The 14900-nt window shown below is 38.8% G+C and overlaps 1 protein-coding gene across 1 annotated transcript in view; it reads left to right on the top strand.

Annotated features, from left to right (window-relative positions):
• LOC136863149 (sodium channel protein Nach) overlaps positions 1-14900 on the top strand; it is a 139294-nt gene that overhangs the window by 75921 nt on the left and 48473 nt on the right. Inside the window, exons 5-7 of the mRNA XM_067139493.2 lie at positions 2666-2805; positions 7330-7438; positions 8620-8896. Coding sequence (XP_066995594.2) covers positions 2666-2805; positions 7330-7438; positions 8620-8896 — 526 coding nt within the window. The remainder of the gene's footprint in view (positions 1-2665; positions 2806-7329; positions 7439-8619; positions 8897-14900) is intronic.

Below are 14900 nucleotides of genomic sequence, written 5' to 3' on the forward strand. Positions count from 1 at the left end.
TTTTTTTTAAAACAATTTATTAATTTCTCACCCTGCGGTATGATTGTTGACTCAAAATTTATATTGAAATTAAATGTTGAAAATAATCTTCTTGGAAACAAAATGGCATAAATATCATTGGTTTCAAAGTCTTTCATATGTGTGAATTTCCACCTAAAGTCTTTTTAAACCTAAGCACACTTTTATAATGGTAAATGGATATGAGAAATTATTAAAAGTTTTCAGTTCTCAGTTCGTCAATCTCGTTATACAACACACTTGAAATCCTACAGTCTTTCTACGAGAAATGAAATTGAAATTAAATTTATCACTTTTGAGAAATTATGGGAATTGTTCACACGCGACACTGAAGTTTCACTGTTCAAAATAAATGAAAAAGTTTAGTCAGTTTGTTACTCACTTATGACAAGAACTGTTGTTACCAAATGTCGAAAGATGGACATCTGGAATGTTCCATGTAGAATCAGGATCGGCGATGTTGACGTTCCCGATGAGGTGATGACAGCTGGAACTGTTGAGTTTCGCACACGGAAATTCATTTAGTGCGACTGGTTATCACTTACACTGTTGAACACTATTTATGGCGTATGAAGAATCACAGTCCTTTCTGTACTAAATACTATTTACAGTCGTTATTGAAACGTTCTTAATCACACAGTTCACACTTGAAGAAAGAGAAAAAAAAAAGAAAACAAGTCGATAAGCACAGTCTGTGAACACAGTCATTAAGTTAGATTTTCTGCTAATCCTGTTATATTAACTCAGAAAAGTTCTTACTTTTTCATTCAAAATATTGATGTGACGTGAATAAAGAAATATAATGCAATACTCGAGAAAAAAAAATAAGTTCTGGTGATTCTTAAGTATTAGGCTCTGTAGAAGTTTAATGTTACTTGACGTTGCCTAAGTCCACACGTAATGAAATAGTTAATATTTGTACTCCAATAAGTTCACTCGTGTTACAGTCTTAAATGTCTTTTTAGGATTATATTGTAATCGCGACGCGACATACTAACTGCAGTGCGACGTCCTTTATCGGCGATAGAATTTCGCGTTCTGGAGATACGACGAAAGTGCTTCTACCGTGACTGCGCGAACATACTGTACTGTACTGTACTGTACTGCACACTGGTTTGCGGGCTATCTGGCCTTGACATATATAGATACCAGCGCAGGGAGGGGTGGCAGCTCTCCCTCGGCCATGTGACCGTAATTACGTAATTTCGTTGAGACTTTAAATTGTTATAACTCAACAACCGTTTGATGAATTAATTTGAAATTTACAGGGATTAACTTTTATGATGTTTGCTATAATTCAGCGTTTGTCCCGTTGAAATTGGTTAAGGTGTTAAAAAGCTGTTAAAAAAAATTCTTTCGAGAAATATCTCTAGGGGAGGTGAGCTTCGAGCGACAGGTGACGTCACTTGACTCCGCCTAGCGTACTCGTAGGGTCTGGCACATACTGGAACATTCTTTACATGGATGTTCGTACGTCGGTCGGATCTTTAATGCTGGAAATAACATTTCTTTCAATTAATATGGACCAGGACCTAGGCCTTCCTGGTACAATACATATGACCCAGATTTCCTTCTACACAATACTTTAACTTCCATTTTATACAATATACAAGTTATAAAACTCTAATATTTTGATATATTCAAAAATTGGAAGTTTCAGTACAAGATTTATGGAAGCGAGAAACTCTACCTATGTTGTCAAAATTTCATTTCCGGTATAAAGTTTTGTTATTTAATCTCATACTAGAACTATGCGTATATTTCTAAAGTGCATACACACGGTCATTCTCGGTCATCCTCAGCTAACTGCTCCGAGTCGACGAGCTAATCAGTTGAATATATCACCAACATTGATTTTATAACAAAATATTATTAACATTAAATTTAGGGTAAATGGATTTATTATTCTAGGAAGTTTCATTGAAACGCATCTGGTTCAACCCAACCAGTCCCCTCGTGAAGTGGATCTCGATACAGACTTAATACCACAATCAATATCCATAGATGAGCCAAGAATTCTCCCCAGGTCTTGATAAAAGAGATACAAACAATACTCCTACACGACAAAGATGACTTCATTGAAACTCAGTTTCTTCTATGATTATTTGTTACAGTCCGTATTTTATGGCCTTCTCCATTACAACTCAATATGTTGCTTAAATATGATCGACGTGTATCAGTATATCTGCTGGCCAAGAACTCCGGTTTTATTATATTCCATCTCACTATCTGTAGTATGTGAAATGCGTTAAATACGTAGCATTATAATATAAACGATTACAACTTTCTTCAAGGAGATGGAAGGTGACATATAGTACGCATGGAGTGTTTGAGTTATGTTTGAATTTTCATTTATAGAAGGTGCGCCGAAATTTCCCACACGGTATTAATATTTGTTTGGAGTGATTGAGGAGAAATAATTTAAAAACAGTCCGCACGGTATGGTCAGTTGGATTTTCTGATCTCAAGATAAAAAATTTGAACTTGTCGAACGATATAACTCGGATGGTCGTTGACGGAAAGGTAGAGTTAACTTCTAGGAGGATATTTCGAGTAACCATTTTTTATCGAACCAATCAAATCATATTGGCACATTTCCTAGTTAATATATCAACACAGTATGTAATAAATACCAATTAAATATCAGTTTCAGAAAAAGACTGACTTCTCTTCAAACGTCAGCAATAGCCGAGCGGAATGGGAAATCGCAGAGGTTGTCAGCAACTTCAATGAACGTGGGATCTGCTACACATACAGTACTGCTGTAGGAGTGTACAACAGATATTCGTGAGTATTTTTCTTTTATGAAGGAACTAAATGAAAAACATTGTATACATTTAACAGTAAACGCATATAATGACTTCTAACTATAAACATGAGTGTTCGATTTTCGAATGTTCATGAGCATTACAAGTCGCATTGGCACAGTCAAGAAACGTTTCCGACCGGAATCACAATTAGCTCATTCCATGATTGATTTAAAGTAAGTTTTTGTAATCCTTTGGTAATTCCTTCCTAGATAATTGCTCTCGAGCACTTCCCCGAAAGCACCTGCACGTGGAAAGAATAGATAGCCAAGGGTTCCCTGCAGGCGGGGCGACTTGATATACGATTCTCCACCATTAGTCATCATGACTAAACCTCACTACACACTTATGAACATTTCATCTTAGTTTATTAATTCTTTCTGTTTCACAGTGTGGATTCCTATAGGCATATCCTGGTTCGTGAACCATCTGGAGTGGCCGTTATATTCGAGGTAACAGTTACTACGGAACACACATGGGCATCTCTTTGGGTTCACTCAAGCAAGTTTGCCAATATACTGGTGCACATTGAACCATAGGTGTTGGATTCTGACGGGAATACGTGTAAATTAAGCTCAGACTCTCTTTCTTGGACGTTTTATCAATATCCTTAGCAAGTCTCGGGCATGGGAGCTACGAGTAACATTTGTAGACAAGAAACAAGAGATTCGTCGTAAATGACTGACATCCGATAGTGGGCCATCAATGTCAACAAATATTTTTTTTAATTTATTGGCTTTAGGTACCAGACCAAACAGCCAGCTAGAAATAGATTAGAATACAGAACATGGACATTAAATATACACTGAGAATGCATATACACATATGATTCTTCCATAATATTATACTGGGATGACTTTCTGAGTCAGTATAGAATGCGCACACACACATACAAAGAGAAGAAGGAACAAATTGGGACACTGCAACTGTAGTATGTTTACGTAGATTTTCTGAAGTAGTATCACGTCAAACTACACAATATTAAATCAGTGTCTTTTAAGAACGTGACGATTGCATTATACACCTCTGGTTGTTGGGATGATAAACTGCACTGGATGTTGAGTGGTACTTGGAAGTTCAATGAAAGTAAAGTTGTTATGAATTTTTCCCGCTGTGCATTATAAAGATGGCACGAGAAGAAGATGTTGCTGAGGTCAGCGATTGATTGGCGGTCACAGGAACAGTAAAGCGAGTTTAGGACTCCTATCCGGTAGAGAAGATTTGCAAAACTGCCGGGATTGAACCGTATACGAGTAAGAGAAGTGATGTATCGGCGACAAGCATTCCATTTGGAGAAGCAAGGTGAGTGAGGAGGGTATGGTTGGACTGGAGCGTATTGTTTTCCCCGTTGCCCAGCGAAGCTTTATTCACAGAAGAAATTAAAATAGGATGTATATTTGTTTCAGATTATTTTACTTTTGTACTTATTCGCCAAGGCGTATCTATATCCTTCAGCGAAGTCTAAAAAATCAATGCTATCAATGATCTCCCTGGTACCCGAATAGGAATATTCATTTCCCTCCTTAAAAGCATCATTCCATAAGCTTTTTCTGCACCTACTGACCTCATTCGGCAGTATCAAATTACACTTAAATCGTACAGTAAATCTTCGAGTTTTTCTCTACTTCAAATGTAATTTCCTCTTTCAACTATCTATTTGCGATATTCATTTTTGATCACATCATAAGCGTTCCCACGGTCCTTTCAGGCTCTCTGCCAGGCATGTTACCGTCAGCCCATTACGGAAACAAAGTATTATACACTCCAGAGATCCCGAGGTTATGAATGTATAGACGTCATCGGTCACAATACCCTTGATACTCCGGACGTAATAAAATATTTTTGAACGGTACTGACAGTACTTTCAGATATGATTGTATTTATTCTTGCTTGCTTGCAACACCAGAATGCTTCAAAATTAAACGTGTATTCGGTAGATTATTCGTGTCATTGAAAATAATGGGTTTAAAGTCCCATGAATATTATTCGAGTAGCCTTTCTTCATAAAGTGCAGTACTTACGAGATAACTTACTCCCTTCCTGTTCAACAAACAATGCCTTGAAAGGAAAGGTGAATTTTCACCCCTTGATAAACAATAAATACTATTTCCATCACACATTTTATAATTTATTTCTCACCTGGCAATCTTGACATGGCGTTCCTAATATTTTTCAATGTTATTTTATATATGTATATATTTAGAATTTGCTTTACGTCGCATCGACACAGATACAGTAGGTTTTATGGCGACGATGTGATAGGAAAGGCCTAGAAGTGGGAAGGAAGCGGCCGTGACCTGAATTAAGGTACAGCTCCAGCATTTGCCTGGTGTGAAAATGGGAAACCACGAAAAACCATCTTCAGGGCTGCCGACAGTGGGATTCGAATCCACTATCTCCCGGATTTATTTTATATTGATCGTTGGATAGAAAAAATAGGACAAAATTCTAGCAGTGATCTGTAGTCTGAGTGGCTTAGACGAAAGAGCGCTGGCTTTCTGGGCCCAAGTTGGCGGGTCTGATCCCAGCTCTGCTTCGTAGCATTTGAAGGTGCTCAAGTACGTCAGTACCATGTCGGTCCATTTACCGATACATCGAAGAAACCAAGCGGCGAAAAATTCGAGCACCTCGGCACCCCCGACAACCGTAAAAGTCATTAGTGGGATGTAAAATTATTGTTATTATTTCTTAATCTGTTTACCGTCCAGGGTTGGCTTTTCTCTCGGACTCAGCGAGGGACCCTACCTCTACCGCCTCAAGGGCAGTGTCCAGGAGCGTATGACTTTGGTTCGTGGGGATACAACTGGGGAAGATGAATAGTACCCCGCCCACGCGGCCTCACCTCCTATGCTGAATAGGGTCCTTATGAGTGGATGGGAAAATTGGAAGGGATAGACAAGAAGGAGGATAGGAAGCGGCTGTGGTTGGCCTTAAAATAGGTAAAATCTCGGCATTCGCCTGGAGGAGAAGTGGGGAATCATGGAAAACCACTTTGAGGATGGCTGAGGTGGGAATCGAACTCCCCTCTACTCAGTTGATCTCGCGAGGCTGAGTGGAGCCCATTCCAGCCCTCGTACCACTTTTCAAATTTCATGGCATAGCCGGGAATGGAACCTGAGCCCCCCGGGGTGGCAGCTAAGCACACTAAGCACTACAGCACTTACGCAGACTTTATTATTATTATTATTATTATTATTATTATTATTATTATTATTATTATTATTATTCGCTATGAAAGCTCTACAAAAATTACGTAGTCTTATCAACAACACATCCATTACGGTAGAGGGTTCAACTTATAGATTGAATGAACACTTGGGAATAATGTTTGTACTTCCACCATCACATGGAATATGATCACAATCAACACATTCACATAAGAGTCATTCAGTTGGAACAACCTACATTCTGTAATCTACGATTTATTTTTAGCAACATTACATAGCGGAATCCCCGAAATTAGGATAACAATATGTATAGTTTTGAAACATGCAGGATGGGTCTAAACTGAACCAACAGTCCTTCAGACGTTTCTTCAAGGATGGTAGTCGATTTAACTTTAATAGCAACTCACAGGCTCCAGTGCATCACTACCGAGTGTTGTATTTCGTGTGTTTCTCCTGAAAAGCATACAATCGTCTATCACTGAAAATACGAAGGGGCGAATTTGAAACTACGAGGCGGATAAATAAATAAATAAGAGAACCGTGTCAAGAAAATCAAGTCGCACATTCATACTACAATGCTTCGAATGACACCATGTAATATATGACGAAATAATAATAACAATAATAAAACAATATTATAATAACCCTTCATGACACTAAAGCCCTGATGGGCCTTGGCCTACCAAGCGAACGCTGATCAGCCCGATGTCCTGTAGATCTCTTAGTGACGCACGGTCAGTTATTCCTTAGTGTCTAGACCGAGGTCGATATCTCCCCGTCAGATAGCTCCCCAACAGTTCCCACGTAGGCTGAGTGGAACTCGAGCCAGCCCTCAGATCCAGGTTAGAACCCCTGACCTTGCCGGGAATCGAACCTGGATCCTTTTAGTAAGAGGCAGGCTCGCTACTTCCAGGCCACAAAGCCGAAAATAATAATAATAATAATAATAATAATAATAATAATAATAATAATAATAATAATAATAATAATAATAATAATAATAATAATAATAATAATAATAATAATTTCATGTAGTTTAGTACACAAAAGTTCTTCCGGTGCTTCTTGTTGGTAGAAACTTTCATTCCTCTGAAAGAAAGAAAATTAAAGTTTTTCTATTGTTCTCCGTACAAATGTTCAGTGATGACGGCACCGTGCTGCATTCAAGCTGAAATATTTTGACTGAAAATTAGATTCTAATATTTTTTCATTGCTACTTCGTGTACAAGATTTCCCAGCATATCCTCAGACCATAATGGTGCTCATACGTTGATGTTTTTGAAATATGTTCATACTCATACGTCTCTGTAGTTATTAAGGACCAAATTTTGTTTCAGGTACTGGAAAGATAACAGCTGGAAAATAATTGAGCCTGGTATATTATATTACGGAAATCCTCTGGACGGGTATCGCTTCTTTCAATGGTTCTTCAGCTCGAGTGCCATGGTAAGTAGTTCTACTAGTTACTAATTATGTTTCAAACAATCACTTTTTGGTGGCAGAGATATCATACATTCTTAAAAGGCAATCTTTTGGTTATACTGTATCATACAACCCTAAAAGCATAGAACTGTACTGAATAGCCATGTTGTTTTCAGAAACGTAAGACTTATTTTGTTGCCTAATGTGTTCGCAAACCAAAGCAAAAAGAACTTTGGAAGTGAAAATCCACAGCCTGTTTCCAGTCATTCGACCGGGTCGGGAATGGAATGAATGAAGCCCCCATCTAGCGGCGAGGATGGGAATTATGCCCGCTGCCGAAGCCTATCGCATTCCTCTGGGGCATTTATTAATGAATGACAGTGGACTGAAATTGTATTGGTGAGTGTTCGTGGATTGAAAGATGACTGGAAAAACCGGAGTAGGCCTACCCAGAGAAAAACCTGTCCCACTTCCGCTTTTTCCAACACAAATCTCACATAGAGTGACCGGGATTTGAACCACGGAACCCAGCGGTGAGAAGCCCGTGCCATCTGAGCCATGGAGGCTCCACAACTTCGGAAGTACTCGATAAAATTATCCCCACGGATGGGCCAAGCCGAATATCTGCCTGAATTTTATCTGTGGAGAATATGGCTTCAGTTACAATGGGCCTGTATGCAATAGTGGCCTAATCAATAATAAATACAAATTTAGAGTTTAAGTTGATTTGGAACTCGACATCCTCCCTTAAATTTATGTATTTGTAACAAGCACAAAAACACTATCAGATATTCGTAGCAACGATATAAATATTGGTTGAAAATTTGAAAGGACCCTCATGTGCGCGCAGGAGTGGTTTGCTTAAAGGTTTGTGCTGCATTAAATGATGAATGGCAGAAATAAATCTGTCAACAATTGCAGACATATTAAATTTACTCCGACCATGTGTTTTGAACAAATAATTGCTGATTATAGATGAATGTTGCAGATTTTAGAAGTATGGTAGAACGATTTACGTAGCATCCCGCTTAATTCCCCTTAATTCCACCTTTCCAGTTCAAAGGCTGCTAGATTTGGTAATTGGTGACTCTTGGGTAATATCCTGCATAGTAGTTCAGTACCGCTTCCACTCTTTGTAAACAATCAGCCAGATCACTCAGGTTCCATACTCATTTGACGACGTTAACATTTCTTTTGTTTTACAGATATACGTGCATAGTTCATATGAGATTCCAGATGCAGCTAAAAGAGGCTATGAATTGAAGTACAGCCACTACATGTCGGTCACCTTAATGGCACTCTCCATATATAGCACAGAAGAAGTAAAATCACTGAGGATAAAGCAAAGAAAATGTCGGTTTCTTCATGAATCTAATTTAAGAATTAGCCCCGTCTATACATATAACATGTGCCGTATGCAATGCCGCATGGATCAGGCTAAACGTGTGTGCAACTGCGTACCCTACTTCTATCGCAGAGTTGGTAAGTTACTGACGGAGTAAACTTCTCTTTGTAGTTCATTACTGGTTTACGAATTATTTTTAATGCTATGTACAATATCCTCACAGTCTTCTTATCTAAAATGGCTCACGTAACAACTGAGGTTAAATACTGCACTCCATTTTTCGGATTCCCACCCTAAGGAAAATATGGAGCTGTCAATTAATAGTAAGAATTTTTCCGTTAGTTGGAAGGAAATATAGCTTAACTGTGCAAGAAAATGTCTCCTGTTGCCAGGTGGTTCTTAGCTTATTTCCTGGTGATGGAAGTACCAATAGCAACAGGCACTGGACACAACATCCGACTGATGCATTCTCTAGTTTGACCTAAAGCAAGAATTCTTCTCGTAATAGGACGTTTCTCATACTAAAGCAAAAGTCACTCATCTATATATATAAAGTAACTTGTCCTGACTGACTGACTGACTGACTGACTGACTGATTCATCATCGCCGAGCCAAAACTACTGGACATAAATGAATGAAATTTTGAGCATATATTCATATTAAGATGTAGGTGCTCGCTAAGGGAGGATTTTTGGATATTCCGTCGCTAAGGGGGTGAAGAGGGGGTGTGAAATTTTAAAATGAGTGTATCTATATCTCAAAACTTTAAAAGTTTACAGATGTGAAAATTGGTATTTAGAATCTTCTTTAAAAATAAGGAAACCCGTATTTTTTTATTTTCAGAAAATCCCAATAGGATGGGTGAAAGCGGGTGAAAAAGGGGTTGAATGCCTTTAATCAGGATACCGGTACTTATATCTCAGAAACCGCAGACATTACAGACCTGAAAATTGGAACTTTTGTTCGCTATTAAAAATTAAGAAGCACGTATTTTTTTGTTCTTGGAAAATCCAATTAATGGGAGGGTGAAAAGGGGGGTGAATTTTTGAAATGAGTGCATCTATATCTCAAAACTTTTAAAGTTTACAGATGTAAAAACTGGTATTTAGAATGTTCTTTAAAAATAAAGAAACACGTATTTCTTTGTTTTCGGAAAATGCTAATAGGAGGGGTGAAAAGAGGTGAAAAAGGGGTTGAATGCCTTTAAAGAGAATACTTATATCTCAGAAACTGAAGATATTACAGACCTGAAAATTGGTGTTTGGGATCTCCTTTAAAAATAAAGAAACACGTATTTTTTGTTTTTGGAAAATACAATTCATGGTGGGGCAGAAAAGGGGGTGAAATTTTAAAATGAGTGTATCTATATCTCAAAACTTTTAAAGCATATAGATGTAAAAATTGGTATTTAGAATCTCCTTTAAAAATAAAGAAACACATATTTTTTTTTTGTTTTCGGAAAATCCCAATAGGAAGGGTGGAAAAGGGTGAAGAAAAGGTTGAATGCCTTTAATGAGGCTACTTATATTTCAGAACCTGGAGATATTACAGACCTGAAAAGTGGAATTTGGGATCTACTTTAAAACTAAAGAAGCAGGAATTTTTTCGTTTTTGGAAAATCCAAATAATGGGGGGTGAAAAGGGGGGGTGAATTTTTAAAATAAGTGTGTCTACATCTTAAAACTTTAAAAGTTTACAGATGTAAAAATTGGTATTTAGAATCTCCCTTACAAATGAAAGAAAACGTATTTTTTTGTTTTCTGTAAATCCCAATAGGATGGGTTTAAAAGGGTGAATAATAGGTTGAATGCCTTTAATGAGGATACATATATCTCAGAAACTGAAGATATTACAGAACTGAAAATTTGTATTTGGGATCTCCTTTAAAAACAAAGAAATACGTATTATTTTGCTTTTGGAAAATCCAATTAATGGCGGTTGAACAGGAGTGACAAATTGGGGTGAATTTTTTGAAAGACTATATCTACAGAATATCTGAGAAACGTAAAATGTTGCAGACGTAAAATGTGTGTATTTGGAATCTTCTGTAAATGTAAAGAAACATAGGTGTTTTGTATTTGGAAACTCCACTTAAGGGGAACTAAAAGTGGTGAAATTTTAAAATGAGAATTTCTACAGTTTATCTCAAAAAAGTTAACGTGTTACAGAAGTGAAAAATTGTATTTTTTATCTTATTAAAAATAAAGAAACGTGTATTTTTAGTTTTCGGAAATACCACTTGGGTGGAGGGGGGGTTAAATTGACTGAAGATAGTGTTGATTTCTTTTAATTAGGCTACTGATATCTCAAAAATGAAGGTTATAGACGTGAAATTTGATATTTTGAATCTGCTTTAAAAAGTAAAGAAACGCGTAATCTCCGAAAATCCAATGAGGGGGGGGGGATAAATTATTGAAAAATAGACTTAATTGTATGAGAATACTTACATCTAATAAAAACTATATTTGTTACAGGCGTGAAGATTTGTATTTGGATCTCCTTTAAAATCAAAGAAAAACGCGTTTTGGTGGGGGGGGGGAGGAAATAATCTTGGGGGCGGGAGTGAAAAGGAGTTGAATTCCTTTCATGAGGACACATAAATCAAAAACTGAAGAAGTTAGAGTCGTGATAATTGGTATTTAGAAGATACTTTTCTATTAACGAAACGAGTTTGTTGCAGGAAAATTCGCTAGGGGGCGGGGGAGGAGTGTGAAAGATGTGAAAAAAGTGAATTATTTTTATGGGGATACTTATATCTCAAAACTGAAGGTTATAGACGTGAGCATTGGAGTTTGGAATCTCTTTTAAACATAAAGAAACACGCCTTTTCTTTTTTGCGGGGGGGGGGGGGTGAATGAAACTAACGACGGTGGGGTGTAAATGGAGGTTAGACCAATTGATTTTACTGTTTATTCATTCCATTCCTGACCCTGTCGAATGACTGGAAACAGGCTGTGGATTTTCGATGTACTTATTCTGAGCATAAACCGATCATGTTTAATCTTTCCTGGGTTCGTTTTAAAGAGCCATCTTTTCCTTCGGAGAACGTTCTTTGATTACAGTAGATTCTCCTGGCATATAAATAAAAATTAAAAACATTTGAAATAAACGATAGGAATGAGATTGACTGTCCAATTGTTCACCTCTATAATAAGGTCAATAATGCACGGAAGTATGTCATTCGTATCGCCAGAAATTCCGCGTACTTGCCTACGCGCGACAATGGTGCTGGCCACAATGTCAAAAATGACAATGGCAGCAGATGGAATTTACCGCCAATTAGCGGTCTTGCATCTCGCTGTGGGGTCCAGAACATCTATAATAATAATAATAATAATAATAATAATAATAATAATAATAATAATAATAATAATAATAATAATATTCTGGACCGTCGTCAAATGTGTGGACCGCGCTGGAAACGGGTCTGGACGGGTAATGACTACAAATGCAGTCCGGCCGCGGGTTCAGTACTCCCAAGGCACCCAAGAAGACACCACGCCGAATCTCCTCAAGAATTTGATCCATATTAAAAATGCTTATTGAAAAGATGGCAAACTTTTAGGGACCGAACTGACCGGGTGGAATACATGGTCCTAGCCCGGGAAGTACGAAATCGATTGCTGGAAAGAAAGATTGAAAAATGGGAGGGAACTTGCCGTAATCTCTCGGAAAACGAGTCAGATCTCGAATTTTGACGGATTATATATAAATCGATATCCATTCAATTATAAATTTCAGTATAATACCGTAGCGAAGCACGGGCATCTTGCTAGTAGATTATAAAATTACAGCTAGGCTACGTGAGATGTCGTTAATTTGATCCTAAAGACAGTAAAGTGGCATGCTCTACATGTGAATGTGGGAAGACCTGGCAAATGTTACACTCAGAACAGGAGTAAAGTAGACCAGTTTCCTTATCCGATAGTTGACCATGACGAAAATATTATCTATGTTCATAAGTTGTTGTCAATTCATATTATGTGTTCAGTATATCCTCTGTAATCATCGCTACAAAATTCACCACACACAAACTGAATCAAGGACATTTTAATACAATAGTAATGTTTACTACAGAAGGCGCGATGTTCACCTGCCTGGCAGTGGCGGTACCTGTATGAAGGGCTTTTCGACGCCGCCCCGTCACCTTTTCGAAAACATTTAACGTTATTTAACTCTGTAATTGATTACATAAAGAGATGGACAAATGTAGCGAAGTCGAACTCATGTGGAGTGGTATTCAGTTCTAAACTGTCATCTTTATTATTTTGGCTTTATTTATTTTGGCTGGCTATTTTCAAGAAAATGGAAAAGGCTTTCAGACCCTGGCTGCTGTCCAGCAAGCACGATTATTTCTCTTTGGTCGTCAGGCGCTCGGACTGTGGCAGCAGAGCCCACGAGTAGGTGCCCAGTGTGCGGAGTGCGGGAGGAGCCTGGAAGAACGATGTTGGCTTGTTAGGGGAAGGAAGAGTGCAGGTGGGTGTATGTCTGTCCGGCAGAGCCCTCAGTAAGTTCCTCGAGTTAACAAATGTGCGGGCTGCGAGAGGAGCCTGGAAGGATAAAATGACTTGTCGGGGGAAGGAAGAGCCCAGGCGGGTGTAAGCGCTGAACGGGGGAGCCCTCAGCAACACCGCTAACCATTTTGCAATGTACCTAGGCATTCCCCCCTCCCCCCCCCCCCACGTCTTATATTATTTGTTGTTAGAGATTAATTCTAAAACATTTTACAAAACAATGAATTCCATTATAGTGACTATTTAAACGATTCAGTTCTATAAAGAAGCTAAAATAAAGATTCAAAATGTAACCATAATGTAACAGCACTATTTCTAGGATGGTCAAATTCTTAAATACGTTGTCATACTTTGAAAGTTGAGCAAGGAGAGAAAAAGTTCGGGAGTGCACTGTTTATTTGTTTTCGTGAATGTTGTCATTATCACTTGTGATAGTGATCAGTGTAACAGGGCAGTGTCATAATAGTCGTGATTGCATTAGCTGTTAGCCTGTTAATGTGTGTGCATAAATTCCATTGCAATGTAGTTAATTAATTTTGTAGTGCAAGCAGATTTCAATTTAGCCAGTGTCATCATCATCATCATATTATTATTATTATTATTATTATTATTATTATTATTATTATTATTATTATTATTATTATTATTAATCTAAAGTATCATGGTGCTAGACAGTGAAAACCGGACCGATTGTGGGGGGGGGAGAGATGGCGGCACAACTCTGCCAGAATATGTCAGGAACAGCCACTGCTGCCTAGTATTGACTTTGGTCAACAGATATGTGTTGTAACTGTTACAAAGAGTATCTCATGGAATAAAATTAACAATATACACTGACTGACAGAGCAAATGCAACACCAAGAAGGAGTGGTTCGAAAGGGATGAAAGTTGGGGAAAAAACAGAGACGGCACGGACGAATAATTGATGTTTATTTCAAACCGATATGCAGGTTACACAATGCGCACGGCATCGACTCAGTAGGATGTAGGACCACCGCGAGCGGCGATGCACGCAGAAACACGTCGAGGTACAGAGTCAATAAGAGTGCGGATGGTGTCCTGAGGGATGGTTCTCCATTCTCTGTCAACCATTTGCCACAGTTGGTCGTCCGTACGAGGCTGGGGCAGAGTTTGCAAACGGCGTCCAATGAGATCCCACACGTGTTCGATTGGTGAGAGATCCGGAGAGTACGCTGGCCACGGAAGCATCTGTACACTTCGTAGAGCCTGTTGGGAGATGCGAGCAGTGTGTGGGCGGGCATTATCCTGCTGAAACAGAGCATTGGGCAGCCCCTGAAGGTACGGGAGTGCCACCGGCCGCAGCACATGCTGCACGTAGCGGTGGGCATTTAACGTGCCTTGAATACGCACTAGAGGTGACGTGGAATCATACGCAATAGCGCCCCAAACCATGATGCCACGTTGTCTAGCGGTAGGGCGCTCCACAGTTACTGCCGGATTTGACTCATCGGAGAACATGACGTTCCGCCATTCCCTCATCCAAGTCGCTCTAGCCCGGCACCATGCCAGGCGTGCACGTCTATGCTGTGGAGTCAATGGTAGTCTTCTGAGCGGACGCCGGGAGTGCAGGCCTCCTTCAACCAATCGACGGGAAATTGTTCTGGTC

This window comes from Anabrus simplex, chromosome 2 (assembly GCF_040414725.1).
Source record: "Anabrus simplex isolate iqAnaSimp1 chromosome 2, ASM4041472v1, whole genome shotgun sequence".
Lineage (NCBI taxonomy): Eukaryota > Metazoa > Arthropoda > Insecta > Orthoptera > Tettigoniidae > Anabrus > Anabrus simplex.